The sequence below is a fragment of the Falco peregrinus genome, chromosome 4 (assembly GCF_023634155.1).
Source record: "Falco peregrinus isolate bFalPer1 chromosome 4, bFalPer1.pri, whole genome shotgun sequence".
NCBI classification, from domain to species: Eukaryota; Metazoa; Chordata; class Aves; order Falconiformes; family Falconidae; genus Falco; species Falco peregrinus.
Genome location: NC_073724.1, coordinates 104,167,205 through 104,186,075, shown reverse-complemented (window position 1 = coordinate 104,186,075; position 18,871 = coordinate 104,167,205). Strand labels below are relative to the sequence as shown.

Genomic DNA, 18,871 nt, shown 5'->3' with positions numbered 1-18,871 from the left:
TGAATCAGGTAAAGTAGAAACTGTCATTCAGAAAATTTGGGATCATGCAAAAGTCTTACATCAGGTATCCCTAGATGATGCTTTGTTTGGGTTTTTTGACCTCTGGGAAAAGCTCACTTCTTGGCTACCTAATTTTACATGGCTGAAACAGCTCTTTGTTCTAGTTATCATGATTATTAGCATAATTGGTTTGGTGTATGTTGCAATAGTTTATTTGGATGTGTAAATAGACTGGGAATACCTATGAGAAATGGAAGAAACATAGGTTACGGCAAAACATCAAAAATGGCAAATATTTTGCCAAACCCCTACCCCTTACAGGAAACGACATCGTGTAACAAAAGAATTTGCAAAGGAGAAGGAAAAGGGGGGACTTGATACAGAAGATAATATAGCAAGAAACCTAAAACTCTGCCGCAGGCTTGAATGACATAGATAATCGGAACCATCAATACGCAAGCAGGAGCGCCATTGTCCAAGCAGGGGGCTGTTAGCACTGATGCAAACGAGCTCAACAGGAACGCAGATGAGGAGCCTTCTGACAAAGACGTGCTAACTGTGAAAAGAAACAAACTGTTGGAAGAGGTAAGACTCATGGATCCTAGAAATTTGAGCAAAAGCAGGTGTAAAGGTAATTGTGGTAGTGGGGGATCGCGAGCTCCTACTCAAACGCCCCCCCCCCCCGAGGGAAGCGGATCCCCGCTCGGGGAGCTGTACCTTTAAACCGAAGTGAGAAAGAAACTAACCAGTAACCCGTAAGAGTTATTAATCTGCGCCGTAATGAGGCGCAGACTGGGCGGAAGAAACCAGCCGAGCTTTATAAATGTGCGCTGTGGGATGAGAGAGGCGTGCGCGTTAGGAGGGGTGCTGCCCGTTGGACGCGGCGCTGCAACAAACATCCCTGCTGTGTAACACGGATTGTGAAATGTCAAGAGCACACCAGGTGCAAAATGAAATACTCCAGCACCTGCACGCCCACAGGTGTGTATACGACCCGCGCAGGTGTGTTTCTGATACGGGCCCCACTGGGGGTAAGTTTCTGTGGCCGATTTCAGCTCAACACTGAGGAGCGGGTGGGGCGAAGGGCTGCGCTCAGGATCGGCGGAACGCAGCCTCGGGGCTGTTTTCCTTTCCCTGTGGAGAGAAGCCAACCCTGCGACCTCAAGTATCTCCCACGCCGTCCTCACTATGTTCTTCACTAGTTAATTTTCTTCTCAGCACGGAAACCAAGGCTGCCCGCCCCACCCCCGGGGCTGTCCCTTCGCAGCCCCCTTCCCTCTCCTCAGGGCGAGCTGCCGCGCCCCCGCCCCGCCGCGCCTGGGCCCCAGGCGGCAGCACGGGAGACGAACGAAACGCGCCCATCACCGCAGAACGGGTTTCCAGAGAGGGTGGGGGTCCCGCGGCGGCCGGAGCTGCCAGGCGCCGGGCGGGCACCCCCGCCGCGGTGCCGGGGTCCCAGCCCGCCCAGGCTGCCTCAGAGGCCCCCGCCGCCCAATCGCAAGCGCCGGGCGGGCACCGGCCCTGCCGACACCCGCGTCCCGCCTTCCAGCCCGGCCAATGGCAGAGAGGCGTTTGGTACCGCCCTCAGCACCAGGACCAATGGAAACTGGGAGGGGGCGGGGCGTCGTCGTCTATAGGCCGAGGTGAGGGCGGCCGTGAAGGTGACGGGGGGCGGCCGTCGGGAGCATGGCGGCGGCGGTGGCTGTGATGCTGGGCTGGCGGCGCCCGGCCGCGGAGCTGCTGCTGGTGAGGCGGGTGGCGCGGGTCCCGGCCCTTCCCCTCTCCCTCCCTGCGCAGCCGCCGCGGGGCCCGGAAAGTCTTGGCCAAGGTCGCGCCCACCTCTGCGGCGGGGAAGCTGCGCCCCCCTCGCCTCCCCTCTGCGGCGCGGCGGGAGGGAGCGGGCCCCGGCCCGGGAGGGAGCTGAGGGGAGGGAGCGGGCCCCGGCCCGGGAGGGAGCTGAGGGGAGGGAGCTGAGGGGAGGGGGGCGGGCCCCGGTCTCTGCCGCGGCCTGCGGGACTGAGCGGGCGGCGCCGTCCCGGAGCCACCCGGTGGGTGACGGGCAGCCCCCCGCGCCGCGGCAGCCCCCGCCAGGTACCGCGCCGAGTCCGGCGGGACCTTCAGCCACGATTTTGCGAGCGGCTTTTTCCGCTGCCTCATGGCCGGCCAGGCGTGCGGCGGGTTGGCACGGGGCCTCGCCCGGCTCTTCAGCTCCTTCCTCCGTAACGCGTTGCCCGACAGAGCCCCTGTAGCCGTCTGTTAGCTGCCTCAGCGATAAGCATGTGTAGCATCTGTGAAGGGCTTTCTCTAGCCAGGGTCAGGAGCAGAATCGGGTAGGCAAATATAGTGCTTTGATCCGCTTGAGGTAGGTTCCTCAGAAGGGCAGCTGGAGGTGAGGCACCGAGTGCTCCTGCCCCAAAAGCCCCTGTGCGTGGTTGTATTGGGGTACCGCTGACTGTATTGGGGTGCCTGGCATGTCTGGAGTGCTGGGGACCCTGTCACTGGGATGGTGCGCAGCTCTGGGAAGAAAGGGGCAGATAAAGCAACTGCGATGCACTGCATGTGTATTGCCATGTGCAAAACTGAAGGTTGCGTTTTACCAGCTGTAGAAGTGTTTTGTTTTTTTAGAAAAAGTCTGTAGTTGACACAGAGCATGAACGCTACTCGCAGTTGCCGGTTAATGCTTAGAAGTCTGCTTTGTCAAGTTTACTACAGAGGTAAAGTTCAGGTGGTGTCCTGTAAGGGTGTGTTACTTTGGTAGGGTTTTTTTTGACACTAATTCTTGAAAGCCCTGTTATTAAAGCCCTGCAGGGGCATTGTTAATTTTCAGGGAGAATTTTAATTTAAAACTTTCTGCTGGCTATTATAACCCGAGCTGAAGAAAAAACCCCAAAACCAACCCAAATTGGAAAACAGTAGGAGGAAAAAAAATAAATCTATCTTCTGTTAGTTGAAGGTTGTCAAATGAAAGAAACACTAAACTTTCGTATTGTGGTCACAAGAACAGAAGGCATTCTTTGATTTATAAAAGTGATGGTATTTTTGTGGTGTCCTTAAGTAGTTATTTTTAATTAGTATTTATTGAGCTGTAATTCAGTAATGACCAGAAGTCTTCAGTGTGCTGAAATGTTGTCTAAGGAAACAGCTAAGAAAGTGGCTTAAACTACTAATTGAAAGATCATTCTCTTCATATATGAAACAACATCTACAGATGCCTTTTTGTATCTTTACACCACATAACTAGATGAAGCTACTAGCTGGTGAATTAGCCTGCTCAGGACATATCCTTTTTCTTGGTTTTGTTTTGTTATCTTTTGTTGTAGCATTCTGAATTTATTATCTTCATTTTTGTTCATGAAATGAAGCTGTAGGTGCAAACTTCGCACTGTTTAAAAAGCAGTGAAGTTATTGATAGGAATGAATGAACCGAAGTCCAGAGAAGCGGACAGAGGGACTAATAAAATTCTTCAAGATAGCACCACTCCCTCCCTGGTTTAGACATGTTTTATGTATTTACATAATGTTCTTGGCCAAAATGAATTGGTGTTTGTTTTTAAAGGAGTATCTGTGTAATTTCTCAGAAAATATCACAGGTGTTATGCTGAGACTGTGTATAGATTACACTTTTTTTTTAAAAGGCATGTTATAATTTTTAACTTAATACCTAAGAAACACTAGAAAAAACATTAATTTTTAAAGTAATGACATCTATGATGTTTCAGTAACGTACCATTTTCATGGCATTAGCTTTCTTGATATGAAATTCTGAGAGCTTCCTTATTTTCAGGCTTTGAAGTACACAAGCCGTGGCTATGCATCACAGCGTACTTTAAATGTAAGTATAAAGCACTATCTGACTGCAGTAAGTAATTGTTTTAAATTTGTTTCTTAATTACTGAAGGTTTTTAAAATCTGCATTGAAGATTAAGATCACAGAAAATCTGCATTGAAGATTTAGGCGTTGTGTCCAAGTCACACTTCACTGCAAAATCTGGAATCAAAGTCAGAGTTCCGTCTTTATTTTGGTTTGCTAATTCTTAGGTAGTGTGGGACAAAATGGGTTAGAAGTAATTCAGCTCACTTAAGCTTAATGCAACCATCTACCAAATACAGCTGATGCCAAATAATCCCCTGAGGTTGATTGTATGTTATCCTGCAACTTGCTGTTACTATGTAAAAGAGGAGGACAACTATGTTACTTTCACTGAATTCAATCGTGGTGATGCAGGGTTTACAGGAACAGACCTCCTTAGTTTTAAATAGGTATTTGTCGTCTTTTTGTTTAATTTTTTGTAGTGTTTTACTTTTTTGCCTGTCTCTCTAAATAAAGAACTCATGGTGAGACCCTGTAAAGCTTTGTGTCTAACTTCCACTGAAACCAGCGTAGTTGGAGGTGTTCATCACTTCTTTATAGATGTCCAGGGTGGCCAGAGACCTGAAATGTGCATCTCTGGTGTCAGGTCCTCATGCTACTCACAGGGTTAACAGGTAGTCATGTTGATGTAGCACTAAAGCTAAGAGGCAAAATAAGAGTAAATATGCTTTGAGGGGCCGCTAGGTATAAAGCTGAATGTCTTACCATGTCTTAAACTACGGCTTACATGTTACACTGAGATCTGGCCTTTTGAATATCTCCAAGGATGGAGTCTTCACAACCTCTCTGGGCAACCTATTCCAGTGTTCAGTCACACTCGCAGTGAAAAAGACTTTCCTGATGTTAAGAGGAAACCTGTGTATCAAGTTTGTGCCTGTTGCCTCTGATCCTGTTACTGGGTGCCACTGAAAAGACTCTGGCTCTGTCCCCTTTGTGCCTTCCTTTTAGGTACTGATACACATAAATGAGGTATCCCTGAGCCTTCCCTTTTCCAGGCTAAACAGTCACAGCTCTGACTTTTTCTCATGTCAGATGTTCCAGTCCTTTCATAATCTTCATGGCCCCTTCATTGGATTCTCTCCAGTATGTCCATGTCTCTTGTACTGGGGAGCCCAGAACTGGACACAGCACTCCAGGTGTGGTCTCACCAGTGCTGAGCAGAGGGGAAGTAATTATCCCTTGACCAGCTGGAAATACTAATAATGCAGCCTAGGGTATCCATCAGCCTTCCACCTGCATGTCCTAGTGCCTGGAGTTGTTCCTCCCCAGGTGCAGGACTTTGCACTGCTCCTTGATAAACTCATGAGGTTCCTGTCCCCCTGTTTGTCTAGCCTGTTGAGGTCTCTGGATAGCAGCATGACCCTCTGGTGTATCAGCCACTCCTCTCAGTTTGGTGTCACCAGCAAACCTGCCCAGGGTACAACCTACCTGCCTCATCCCGATCATTAATGAAGATCTTAAACAGGACTGGATCCAGTTTTGATCCATGGAGAGCACTGCTTGTTACTGGCCTCCAACCAGACTTTGTACCACTGATCACCACTGTCTGGGCCTGGCCGTTCACCCAGTTTCCAGTCCACCTTACTGTCTGCTTATCCAGACTGTACTTCATTGGCTCCTGTATGAGGATCTTGTGGTTGACACTGATGAAAGCCTTACTGTGGTCTAGACTGACAATGTCCACTGTTGTCCCTTCGTTTACCAAGTCAGTCCTTTTGCTGTAGAAGGTTATCGGGTTGTTTGAGCCTGACTTACCCTTGGTGAATCCATGCTGATGACTCCTGATTATTTTCTTCATGCTCCTGGAAGTGGTTTCCAGAATTAGTTGTTTCATCACCTTCCCAGGGATTGAGGTGGGGCTGACCAGCCTGTAGTTCCCTTGGTCCTCCTTCTTTAAGATAGGAGTGATACTTGCTTTTCGCTACATCTCTGGCACCTCTTACAATTGTGACCGTGCCAGGATTATTGAGAGTGACTTCACAAAGACATCAGCCAGCTCCCTCAGCACTTGTGGGTGCATCTGAGCAGCACGCATGTATTCATGTATGTCCAGTTAGCGTAAATATTCCCTGACTTGATCTTCCACCAAGGGTACATCTTCCTTGCTTCAGCCTTCCCCATGGTCTCGGGGGCCCGGGATTCCTGAAAGCTGGTCTTACTAAGTAAGACTGAGACAAAGAAGGTGTTCAGTACCTCAGCCTTTTCCATGTACTGTGTCACCAGGTCCCACTGCCCCATTCAGCAGCAGGCCCGTATTTTACCTGGACTTTCTTTTGCTTCCTGGGTGCTTATGGAAGCCCTTCTTGTTGCTTTTGACATGCCTTGCCAGATACAATTCCAGCTGGCCCTTGGCTTTTGTAACCTTGTCTCTACATGTTCAGGTGGTGTCTGCCAGGTTCCCTGTCCCTCCTTCCAACTTCTGTATGCTTTCTTTTTGTGTATGAGTTTTGGTCATCCATGCAGACCTCCTGGCATTTTTACCTGACTTACTGCTTGTTGAAATGGACTACTCTTCTGCTTGGAGGGGTAATCCTTGAATAGTCCCCAGAGTTCTTTGACTCTCCTTTTGCACCAGGATCTTTGAGTCTTTTGCAAGCATCATCCATCCCGAGGCTGAGCTCAGTGCGCTCCAGCTGTTCTGTCACATAGCACTCTAGCCATGGGAATCACCCCACCATGGGCCTGTGATCCCAAGGTTGTAGTCCTGCAGCTGCACACTGATTTCCTTATGCTTATTCCCCATGCTGCATGCATAAATAAAGATTATTTTAGTGCTCTAAAACACTTGCAGGTTAAAAGGCAAACTGTGACATCAAAGAGTAAAAGTGAATAAATTTTAAAAAATACTGGTATATGTAATAGACTGTGACTTTTACTCCATGCTTCTCTTCTTAGGAGGTGGTGATAGCAAGTGCTGTAAGGACACCGATGGGATCTTTCCAAGGATCTCTTTCGTCACTGCCAGCCACTAAACTTGGTTCCGTTGCAATTAAGGGAGCAATTGACAGAGCAGGTATATGTAAATATTTTTTTTCTGTGACAAAGAAAAGAAAACCTTAAGTGGCTCAGAACAGTGTCAGTCTGTGTCTTTTAAATTGCTTGGTAAACAGAAGGTACTGGGTGTTTTTCTCCTGTGGCACTCTTAAGTCTTTATCCACAAATGGTATTTAAGTAAAGTTGGCTGTTGGGCTTTGTTTCAATTTGAATTAAGTGCTGCTTCTAGGAGCAGAATGTTACTTAGGGGTGTGGGTGCTAACCCAAATCTGATTGAACATGCTAATTGTATTTTTGGTGTGGGCTTTTATGACACATTTAAGTTGATGCAAAGGCTACTTGTTGCTGAAACTAGTGGCACTTCCTTTCCCTGCCCATTTTTTACATAGGCACTTAGGTTTGTAGGACACCCTTGTGAGCCTATTGATGGATCCAAATTAGCAAAAAAGACTTTTTGGGGCAGAGGAGGGTTAATTTTCTACAAATTTGGCTTCATGAAACAGCATATGACAAGAACATGAACACGAGGGCTGTTGCAAGAGATCCAATGGGAGGGCAGGCCTGTTCTGTCTGGTGGCAGCTAGCTGTGCCCTTGGCTCAGCCCTGTTAAGCAAACAAACAAACCTTTCTTCAGACATAGCTGTGGCCGGTAGAAAGTTTTATGCATTGAACCATCCGTGGAAGTTGAGCTTCCATGTGATGGTGACTAGTGAGTCTTGGAAGTATTTGCTTTGGTTAGCTAACTGTAGCTTGTTCTGCAGAGTAACAAGGGACTTCTTTTCCGTGGGGGTCACCCATTCACTATGTTCCATGAATATGAGGGTAGAAATCTGGGATGCACCCAACAGGGAGAGGGGTCTGTGTGCTGTTAGCACACGGGTTGGGCATGGCACCTTTCATCAGTCTTGGATAGAAAACTTCAGTGGGAGGGTTGGTAAAAGGGAGTTACATCTTCCATTCAAAAAATCCTGAATCAATTTTATTTTATAGGTATCCCTGCAGCAGAAGTGAAAGAAGTATATATGGGTAATGTCTTGCAGGCTGGACAAGGACAAGCTCCAGCAAGACAAGCAGTCTTGGGTGCAGGTATTGAACCTGTTGATACTGGGGTTGAAGGTTTTCTCTATGTGGAACAGTCTAGGTTGCTGAGCTATGGGTTGAAGCAGAGTGGTGCGCAGCCTTTTGTCAAGACAGTCTGTGTCTGCTTTTTTCTCCATGGTGGGTGAAAGGTATATGTTGTACTTGTGTTGTGGGCCTAATTGTGCATCCTCAGGAATCAATTTTCATATGCACAATGATGTTACTGCCTATGGTGTTTGCAGAAGCTGGAGAAGATGATATTGGAGACCAGACTGCTGCTCCCAGAGCACTTCACGCTAATGGTGGATGCTGTTCTTTGAATCTTTCATGAAACAAGACTGGTTTTTTTCTTCCCTGTATCATTACTCTTAAGCCTTACTAGATAAAGGGTCAGTGCGTTTCCTTGAACTGCAGATAAGAGTATGCCATTACACTAATCTTCCCATCGAGTCTGGAGCTGTCGCTGGAAGGATTCACTCTATAATGTTAACTGCAGCACAGATGTTATGGGGTGCAGGAATTATTTTCTTTTCCCTTTTGCTGTGGGGATGGGATGCCATACCTTAGCATGACTCTAGGAAAGTCTGTGGGTCAGGGGAGAACTGGGTGCTTTCTTGGCTCTGGACCTGTACTTTTCTGAAAGATGTTTCCATGTGAGGCAAAGGGATGAATACAGCTTTTTTTCTTTCCCCTGGCTAGCTTCCCCATCTCACTGCTGATATGGAGGTGATGTGCTGGTAGCAGTCTCGTAATGCTAGAGAGCAAGCCTAGGGTAGAGGCAGTGGTGCAACAGTCTTGAGCCAAGCTGCACACAGCAGAGCCCAAAGCTGTTGCAATGAGCACTCGGTAACAATAGTAACTCAGTGATACCAATGTGAATGATGCTGACACCCAGCACTTCTGGTCTCGTTCAGCACTGTGTGTGTTTAGAGTCCCTATATTTCTGGAGTCTGTCTTTTTGCCATTGCCAAGTTCTGCAGCTTGTTTATGCCTTTTCAGTCTTGAATGCTTCTTAGAGGCAGGGATTGGCGTTTCAGGAGAAGGAATATTTCTGGAGTCACTTCCTTGATCTTCTGTCTCTGATTCTTCACTTGCTTGCTCCTTTATCGTGAGTCTGTTGTTGGAAGGGGAGAAACAAGAGTCTCCAAGGATAGTAACTAGAAGTGGGGGTAGATAAATTGCCCTGGCAGACTAAAGTCCTGGCAAACTGGACACCCTGGGCTTAGATAAAAATTGGTCCCATATGAAATATTGCTGAAACACCAATGAAGTATTAGCCTACCCTTTAAATAATGCAGTTGTTTGTGTAATTTCTTTGACTCAGGTCTACCAATCTGCACTCCTACCACAACTGTCAATAAAGTCTGTGCTTCAGGAATGAAATCGATCATGATGGCAGCACAAAGCCTGATGTGTGGGAGTCAGGTATGTGAATTTCGGTGCCGTGCTAAGGAAAAACCACACAACTAATGTTGTAGAACCTGTCCTAATGACTGCACATAATTCGGGACTGTGTTTTGGCTTAGGCTAATAAACCTAACTAGCAAGGTTTTGTTTTGCTTATGCAACCTTAATTTTATAGTCATTTAACCGTGTTTTGGCTTAAAACAGAAAAAAGAAAGAGTCAGTATTACAATTAGGAAATTGTCAAATGTATTGTTATAGTTGAGCAAATGAGGTGGATTGGGGGGGGGGGGGGGGGGAGGTATTTACATCTTCTCCCTGCTGTTCTTCCCCTAGCCCACATCCCACCTCAACCCCCAGAAAATAATTAAGGGAACCCTCAGGCTTTCTGGTTTGAAAAATTGAAGAAATTTTTATAGACTTAAGTTTTTGCCAAAACATTTAATCTTGACTTCCAGGCACTTTTAACAGTTACATAAATTAAATATACAAATTAAAGCCATGTTGTTTCCAAGTACATTAAAGATGTTTCAGGCTTTTTTATTGTTTTAGAAGAAGCGGAATCTATTGTTGCTGTGTAAGTGTTTTCATTGAAGAGCTTGATGGAAGGGATTGCTCATCTCTGTCAACTGTGTTCTAAGATTCTCTATATGATGGGGAGCAACAGTGTCACTTAATGGGAGAATACATCATCTTCAGCAAGCCATTAAATGCTGTGTAGCAAAGAATGTGGGAGAAGTGTGAATATGAAGACAGACACTTCAGTTTTGTTTTTAATTCCATACTCACAGCATTTTGCAACATCTACCTATCTCTGAAGAGAAAGCATTGTCAGCTGAATATAGAGTTTTGGTTTCCAAAGTGGTTCATAAGAGAAATGTACTTACTGTTCTTTTTTTTCTGTTTTGTTTAGAACAAAAGTGCAATATTTAAGCTTTTTTGGTTTTTTCTGTGAAAATAACAGTACAGCTGAGTTAAGCAACTACTTACTGCTTTGGCCTTGCTCTGCAGGGAACGGCACTTTTCCCAGTGCCTAATGAAGCAGGTGGAAGTCTTGTCACTGGACTTTGAATGAGGCCCAGCATGTCTGTATGAACAGCTACATTTGGGTTTAGTAATCCATATCCAATGACTTCTTGAGAGTGGTTGTGCATTTGTTTGGTTTGACAGGTGCAGACCACAAGCTCTGAAGAGAAATGGAGTTTTCAGCTAAGCTAACTGTACATGCTATGTAGCCAGTCTGAGCAAAAGCAGAGACTTGGCCAGTTATTATTCTCTTAGAGCTATAAATTATGGGGGTTGGGGGGGTGTGTTGCTATTTGTCCTGGCTGTGGACTGTGAGCTATCTGTGGTATGAAAGTCAGGATGGTTCCCAGTGGCTTGAGTCAGTGTACATTGTCGTGTAAACAATTGCAGTAACTCTATCTCCCAAGTCTTTCGTTTTATGGAATTGAAATCCTAGGGACTCTCGTTCCTCTGATCTATTGCTGCTTCCATATCTCAGCTGCCTTTTTGATTTAGCTCCCTTTCTGGTTTGCCTTCAGCTGTCTTTTTTTTTTTTTCTTTATCTCTTCATTTCATAGTTCCTGGATCTAGTTTATAATCTATTCTGAACCAAGCCATTATATCTCTGAGTCTTAATTTAAAGAAACGAAAAAATCTTTTTCTTACTGCTGTTTTGATGTTAATATAAATTCAGAAAGATTTTACAGCACTATTGAACTCTCAAAGACTCACTCTGCTGTGTGTATGTTTTTCTTACATTTATCTGCATTTCAAGTATGCCATTAAGCACAACTGTGTGTATTCTTCACATCCCAAGATCCTAGGGGTTTTGGGGATATAGCCTGATGAACACCAGGTATACTTACAGTCCTGACAGCTTCGCTGTTTGTAGGTTTTCTGCTTGTTTTGTCTCAGCTTGAAAAGTATACTCATTTATAAGTACCCATAATGATTCAGCTTAATTCAAGTTCAGTAATTATTAGCATATTTTTTTTTCTTTTTTTTCTGGCCTTTTCAGATGATAAGACCATAGCATAAGTCATCTCTCTTTACATAGCGAGATGAAACAATATTGTGTGAAACTGCAGGTACTTGTAAACCTGTGTCTCTTCTTACTTGTCTTATAGGCTCTGACTGTTGGTTGTTCCATAGGGATATGGATCTGTGAATGAAGAAAAAAAATAAGATATTTACAGGAAAAGAAACTGCTTAAAGTTTGTAATTTTATCTTGGAAGCTTTTGAAGTAAAAGTGCAAGAGGCTGACATAGCTCTTGCTGCTTCCTAAAACTGCATATAAGACAAAAGTCCAGTTGTTTTGCCAGGGTGGATTAACTATCTTCAGCTGCTGTTTGGGCTGTTGGCGTTTTAAGTGCATAATTTTTTTCCCCATTTGTCTCAGAAATATAAAGCACCTGTCCTTAAGTTTTTACTTATATTTGTTCCTACAAGAAGTCATAGAGAACACACTGCATGATTAATAATTTTAACTTGCTTCCTTTGAGCAGGATGTAATGGTTGCTGGTGGAATGGAGAGCATGTCTAATGTTCCGTATACAATGAGCAGAGGATCAACGCCTTATGGAGGAGTAAAGCTGGAAGACCTGATAGTAAAAGATGGGCTGACAGATGCTTATAACCATATCCATATGGTAAATATTGCTGCACAGCACTAAAGTATCAACCATAGACCTGATGCAGCTTTGAAGAGCTTGCTTATAATTATTATGAAACTGCTTCATCTAGCAAACCTAGAAATAAGGAATGACATTAACAGAGGAGGAAGTAGTCTTCCATTTCTAGGCTTCCTGTAGTAACTGTAATGGAGGGGCAAGACAGAAGACCAAAACAGAATAGCAAATTGTGTTTTAATGTTTATCTGTCTCTGAAGTCTGAATAGCCTAGAGCAGGGACTTAAAAAAAAAAAAAAAAAAAGTAAAATTTCTGCTAATGATAGATTGCTGTTGCTGTGTCTGTAGGAGAGAGCAATCAAGTTACTTGATGTCTTTGAGGGTTCGGCAAGCTCTCATGGTTTTTCCCCTCCCCCAATGTACATATTTCCTATCTCCTGTTGGAAGGTTTGAGTCAGCTAATACGCTTGCTCATCAGCATGGCAACTTAAATTTGACAAGACAACTGCAAACATAGGATGGGTTTGGAAAACAACTGATAAGAAGATAGTGAAGAACAAGCACCAGGGAAGAACAGTTTGAAGAGAGAATGACTAGTTTCAGTCCATGAGTATTTCTCACCTTTGCCACAGTAGGCATCACAATTGTAGGGCATTATTGATTGATCAGTGTTCTTGCTGGCGTACCAGGAAGTCGTGTCATGAGTATTCTACTGCGATCCATATATTTGATACAGACTTCACTGCTTCTGTGTGTGACTTATTCTTTTTGCAGTATAGCACATTCTGCTTAGGCTATTGGTTGAAAACCACTTCCACATTCCAGCTAAAATGGATTATGATTATGAGGATTTTTATAGGACTAAATAGTGAACAGCCAGTTCCCGTATGTGGGCAAAAACTCTAGGAGTTGATAATAATACACAAAGTGTTAATAGATTGGGACAGTATTTCAGAACCTTTTGTCTTCATTATAGCAGCTGTAAGTTGCCTGGAAAACCTTAACAGTCTGTGTGAGAATATACAGGAAGATTATGCAGTTAAGATTTTATGATCAACATCATAGGGATGAGCTGTAAGCAACATGAAATGTTCCAAACAGGGTGTTTTGCTGCTTTTTAATTTTTTTTCAGCCCCTGAAGGCTGAAATATACAGGAAGGCCCATCCAATGGCTTTAGGAACTTACTTATCTGTTTTGGCAATAGAGTAAGTTGCTGGTGCTATGAAGGCTTTAAATTCTTTAACTGTACAGAAGTGAACTTGCTTGTCGGAAGAACTGGAGGAACACAGTACTAAAGGGTTTTGTGTTGATTCATTAAGCTTTTGACAGAAATGAGAGGTGGAGCAAAATCTGTTTAAGAACAGATTTTCAGGTTGACTACATGAGTATTTTTTTTTTTTTTTTTGTCACCAGGTATTTAGACAGTGTTGGTAATGAATCATGATTATATAATTATGATTGACCTCTATATAAATTGTTTCATACTACTTATTTCATTCTAGTCGCTACACAAAAGGTATACATACTTCCATTTGTACAGTTTTTAGAGTAGCGGATCCTGAAGGCTAAGCAAGCCCTGTTGACCAGTTCTTGTAAGATTTGGAACAGGCAAGCTAATAATGGAATGAAAATGCTAGTAAGATGACGTGAACATACTGTTCTGTGGCTGCACAATGATCTTGAGTCTCTGAAGATGTCAGCCATAAGCACTTTAAAACTACATCTGCATGCAGTTTTTTAACATAAAAAAAAGCCTTGTAAGGAAAGTTCCTCCGTGGCTTTAATGATCTGAATTCAGAAAACATCTGCTGAATCTGAAGATCATATTCCAAACCCAAAAGATACTGTTTGAGCATGACTCTGTAAATTTGAAACGGACACAAAATATTAGTCACATTTAATTCTGGAAATCTGCGGGTTGAGTGTTTTTCAGTTACATTTCTAGTTTGCATCTCCAGAAATACCAAACCTAACATGCCTTGTTTTCTTCAAGGGCAACTGTGCTGAGAATACTGCGAAGAAGTTCACTATTTCACGAGAGGAACAAGACACTTATGCCATAGGCTCTTACACCAAGAGCAAAACAGCCTGGGATTCAGGAATATTAAAAAATGAAATAGTTCCTGTTACTATTTCAAAAAAAGGTATTATGGAAATGTGTGATAAAATTTAATTGTTTCTCATTGAAAGCCGTAACATTGTCTGTGTTCAGTGCAAATTGTGTTGTTTAAACATGTGGCTCTCAGTAACACTGATTTTAGATTAGCTAAGAATTCCTCTTATGCAGACCTTCTGGTGAAGTCAGTGGTGATCCAGTTTTGGTTTTTAATTTTTCTTCAATGTTATATACAATATCTTCTTCCTTTTTTCCATAAGTGGAAGACTAGGTATTGAATGTAGTTAATATGGCTTAAGGATACCTGTGTTTTAATTTCCTTATTAATTACCTTAAAGATACATTCTTTGTCCCTTTCATTCAGCCACCAGGAAGTATAAATGGATTTCCTGTGAATAAATTGCATTAAGGAATGATTTTTTTTCAGTTTTCATACATACATTTCTTGATATGCATTTATGTTTTTCTACTACCAAAACAAGTTGTTTAAATAAGAAAGCATTTAATCAAAGTATTGTGTTAGAATGTCTTAAGAACAGGCTGTTCTATAAAATACTAAACCAAATCTGAATTTCAGGAAAGCCAGATACAGAAGTGAAAGAAGATGAAGAATACAAACGTGTTGATTTTAGTAAAGTTCCAAAGCTGAAAGCTGTTTTCCAAAAAGAAAATGGTAAATATTATTAAATTAGCTGCTTAATTTTCTACCAAGTGCAAGAATACTTTGTTATAGTGAAGAGTACTGTTCACAAGAGCTTGAATGCCCAACAGTAGTTGATTAACTTTTAAATGTCTGCTAAGATAAACATGCTTCACAACAGCATCAACTGGCTTGCATTAAAAGATGGTCCAAGAACCTACACCAGTGAAAACCTCTGTTTTGGACACGTACTTTAAAAAGAGTGAAACAGATTTGGTTTCAGTTTAGCTGTTGCTTTGGCCTCCACAGTTTGTAAGCTCTTGTTTCAGCGGGAGCTGCAGTGCCTTTATGTAGTTGCTTGTAACTTCCCCGAATCTGTAATGGATAAATCTTTCTGGCTAAATCGAAGTTGCCCCTCATTCACAGCCCTTTTTGAGCTGGAGTTCTGTGTTAATGCTAGCAATGCAGCTGACATGGAAGGCATGATCTAACCTCCTACTTGGATAAAGATACAAATACAGGTGATTGTACTGATTTAAAGAAACAACTAAGTTCTAGTTTATTCGGTGCAGCAGATTCACTAATTGTTGAGCCCTTATGTTCAAGGGCCCAAGGGGGGAAAAAAAAATCTCTTAATGGGATATACATGAGTTACATCATACTTTCCCTTTTATTTAAACTGTGCTTTACCTTTTCTAGGAACAGTTACAGCTGCTAACGCCAGTACTCTGAATGATGGAGCAGCTGCTTTGGTGCTGATGACTACAGAGGCGGCCAAGAGACTGAAAGTCAAGCCATTGGCAAGGATAGTGGGTAAGATTTTTCTTTTCTTATCTTTGAGCGCAGTCCTGGAAAGTATTCCCATAGTGTGCTCTCAGACTGGGAGTCCTGTCTGGCCTGTTATCTGATGTTCATGGGACAGAAAAAGTGAGCCTGCATCTTCTCAGTACAGTCCTTGAAATTTCAAGTGTTGCAGCAGCAAGCTTTTGATCCTGAACAGTTTTCTATATGGAATAACATAAAAAATTGGAAAATGTATTATCTGTTTCACTTAAAGCACTGAACTTCAGATGCATCTATTTCATGGATAGTTGTATTCAGTTTTTCTGTCTTGCCCAGGTTTGCTGCTTGCATAAATAAAAATAATGTATGATAAAAGAAAGGTCTTTAAACAGCTTTTGTAATTTTTACAGCTTTTGCAGATGCTGCTGTTGATCCTATTGACTTCCCAATTGCACCTGCATATGCTGTTCCCAAGGTAGGAATAAAACTGAATGTTTCATTGGTTTTTTTTGAAAAACAACAAACTTCCCTAGCACTGGATCGTTGGTTCATCCCTCAGTGGATCTTCCTGTAATTAGGATCAAAATTGTAATTACGTCATAAATACAAAGAACACGTTTTTCAGAGGATCAAGGCTAGAATGCAGATTGTCAGAGTAATAAATTTCTCATGCCTGTTTTGAAAGAGAATATTGTTTTGTGCTGCTTTCATGAACTTTGGGCTTGTTTACACATTTGAAGCTTTGCAGCTAGTATGGCTAAAGGGCAAAATACATACAGAAGTATAGACTAGTTCAAAAAGGAACTGCAAGCCTATAGCATGAGGCAACACTGTATCAGTTTAAGTGTACTTACTGTAGCAGCAGTCTTAGTATGATGAAAACATATTCTTGCATAGGGTACTCTCCATTTCTTCTTTTGTGAAAACTCAAGTTTGTGCTTCAGTACCTCAGATTTGCATTTTCCCATCTGACAAAGAGGTTCTGAGTTGTGAACCTGATCAGGCTACGGGCAGCCTGAATCACCGAGTTCAAAATAGACCTAATTATTTCTATAATTCGCTTCTTCATTTTTCTCATTAGTAATTCTTTTCATTATTATTTCTAGATTCTAAGTGAGACAGGCCTGAAAAAAGAAGATATTGCAATGTGGGAAATCAATGAAGCATTCAGTGTTGTGGTGCTGGCCAATATTAAAATGCTGGGTATTGATCCACAAAAAGTAAATATTAACGGAGGTGCCGTCTCTCTCGGACATCCAATAGGGTAGGTAAAATAAGCAGTGGTTCTTGTTCTGCACAGGGGCATTGTTTTCTAGACACAGTGCTGACACATTTACTTTTGTTCTCAAATTTAATGGGAGGAGGAAGCGTAACAGAAACTGGCTCTGAAGTACGTAGTGACTTAGGTGTTAAATTTCAGGGTACCTTGAAAAGAGCAGTCCCATTTTTCTCTGTACAGTTAGTTATGAAAAGCTTGTTTGTTACCATAGCTGTATGGATTTATGAAGTACTGAAACCAAATCACCATTAACATGACAGAATAAACAATTAATCAAGTAGTTAAGCTAATAAAATTTACAGGTAAACTTAAGACATTAGCGAAGGATATGGTACAGGGACTTTTATTCTTAAGTGAGCAAAGTGAAATTCCAGACCTATTCAAAACATTTTTGGTGGTGAATCCAAAAGTCTCCAAGCACCGAATGCCACAGACAGGCATAGTCTGGGGGCTGTTGGTGGGTCTTTTGAAGTTCTGTCATCTGGTTAGAGGAGTCAGATCACCTGTGTGTTCCCCAGCAGCAGTAACTTACTCATGACTTAAGTATAACCCATTAATCCTCCCTAAGAGTGATCATGCTGCATGGTCCAGGTCTATGAGGAAACCTCTTAAGTAAATACAGATGTGAAGTAACCACACTGTACATCAGGAACAAGCAGAAGTACTTCACGGCTCACAAAAAGCTCTAATCAAGGCATAATCCCACAAGACATACTGACATCTCCTTTGCAGTATCAGCTTCCTATTTCAACAGCCTAATGACAGAATTTAAATGTCTGATTTTGCACATTAGCTGGATCAAAGTAACATTCTGGAGTACATCAAGTTGCAAACAAATAAAAACCTGTTTGAAATTATTAGTATTGGTTTGGTTTTTGTGGTAGATTAGTTACCTTCTTTGAAAGAGCTTTGCTACATGTAGAGATACTTTGCAATACACAGACTGACTTAGAGGTGATTTCGAGAAGAAACTTTATACAAACATGGATGTTTTGTTTGTTTACGTATAAGAATCTTTCTCTTCGTTACGTACTGTAGCTAGAGAAAAACCACTTGTATCGCACCTAAATGTAGACGAAAGGGTTTGCTTGGTCTTTTTGTTGGTGGCTTTTTCCCCTCCCGTGAATCAGTACTGTATTCTGCCAGTCATCCTACGCGGGTCAAATTAAAGAAAATTCTTAAACTAATTAATTTTTTTCCTTTCATTTAGAATGTCTGGAGCAAGAATTGTTGTTCACATGGCCCATGCATTAAAACAAGGACAATATGGTCTTGCAGGAATTTGCAATGGAGGAGGAGGTGCTTCTGCAATATTGATAGAGAAGTTGTAGGCCCAAATAGCATCAGGAAGAGCACCTCAAATGCTCTGATCAAAATCATGAGTGGTACTGGTTACATCTTATTTACCAATAAGTAAGTGGATTAATTCCTTAACTGCCATTCTGAAATTTCTTAAAATATCATTGATTATTGATACAGGCAACTGCGCTTTCATTACTTTGACTCAGAGCAAGTTTTTACACAGTACAAATAAAAAATGTCAAATTATGATAATGTCTTCAGACATGACAATAAAGAATGCTTGTTAACTGCGGCTCCTCTGTCTCTGATACATGGTTTTTCAAATGCCACTGAAAAAAACCCTTCCCTTTGTAACACTCACAGTGCTGCCACTAGAAGCTGCTACTTTGTTACAGTTCTGTTTCCTAACTACAAAGTGATTTTTTTTTTAATGGAAAAAACTTCACTCGAAGGTTGGTTTCCTACTGTTGTGTACCTTGAAGCCAAGTCAGATGCAAAAAACGAGTCCCTTGTGACAACTGGTATTAGACCTTGGTGTTTAATAGCCGGTTTTGAAGACAAAAAGAGTTCACCATCAACGTGACTTTTCTATACAACATCTGCAAGGCTGCTTAGTGGACTTGATATTTTTATAAGCAAGACACACAATTTCTTAAAAACAAATATATTTATTCAAGCTGTAAATGCTATGCAGTATTTAGTTATTTGGTGGGTTTAATATAAACATCTACTGCATAATAGTGGTTCCTTAGGAATCCTTGTATAAT

At 42.3% G+C, this 18,871-nt stretch overlaps 1 protein-coding gene and 2 long non-coding RNA genes across 3 annotated transcripts in view; 2 read left to right on the top strand and 1 right to left on the bottom strand.

Moving 5' to 3' along the window:
• Window positions 1-18,871, top strand: part of LOC129784381 (uncharacterized) — a 47,384-nt gene that overhangs the window by 23,367 nt on the left and 5,146 nt on the right. The gene's annotated exons all lie outside the window — the stretch shown is intronic.
• ACAT1 (acetyl-CoA acetyltransferase 1) lies at window positions 1,630-18,396 on the top strand. The gene is made up of 12 exons (XM_055803090.1): window positions 1,630-1,746; window positions 3,785-3,832; window positions 6,767-6,884; window positions 7,856-7,951; window positions 9,270-9,370; window positions 11,861-12,004; window positions 13,978-14,128; window positions 14,678-14,773; window positions 15,440-15,553; window positions 15,934-15,998; window positions 16,630-16,787; window positions 18,013-18,396. Exons 1-12 carry the CDS (start codon window positions 1,687-1,689, stop codon window positions 18,131-18,133), a joined length of 1,272 nt encoding a protein of 423 aa, XP_055659065.1. The 5' UTR covers window positions 1,630-1,686; the 3' UTR covers window positions 18,134-18,396.
• Window positions 9,771-11,349, bottom strand: LOC129784382 (uncharacterized). Its single transcript, XR_008747048.1, has 2 exons — window positions 11,221-11,349; window positions 9,771-10,062 (listed from the first exon to the last, which is right to left on the bottom strand). It is a non-coding gene; the product is annotated as an uncharacterized LOC129784382 (long non-coding RNA).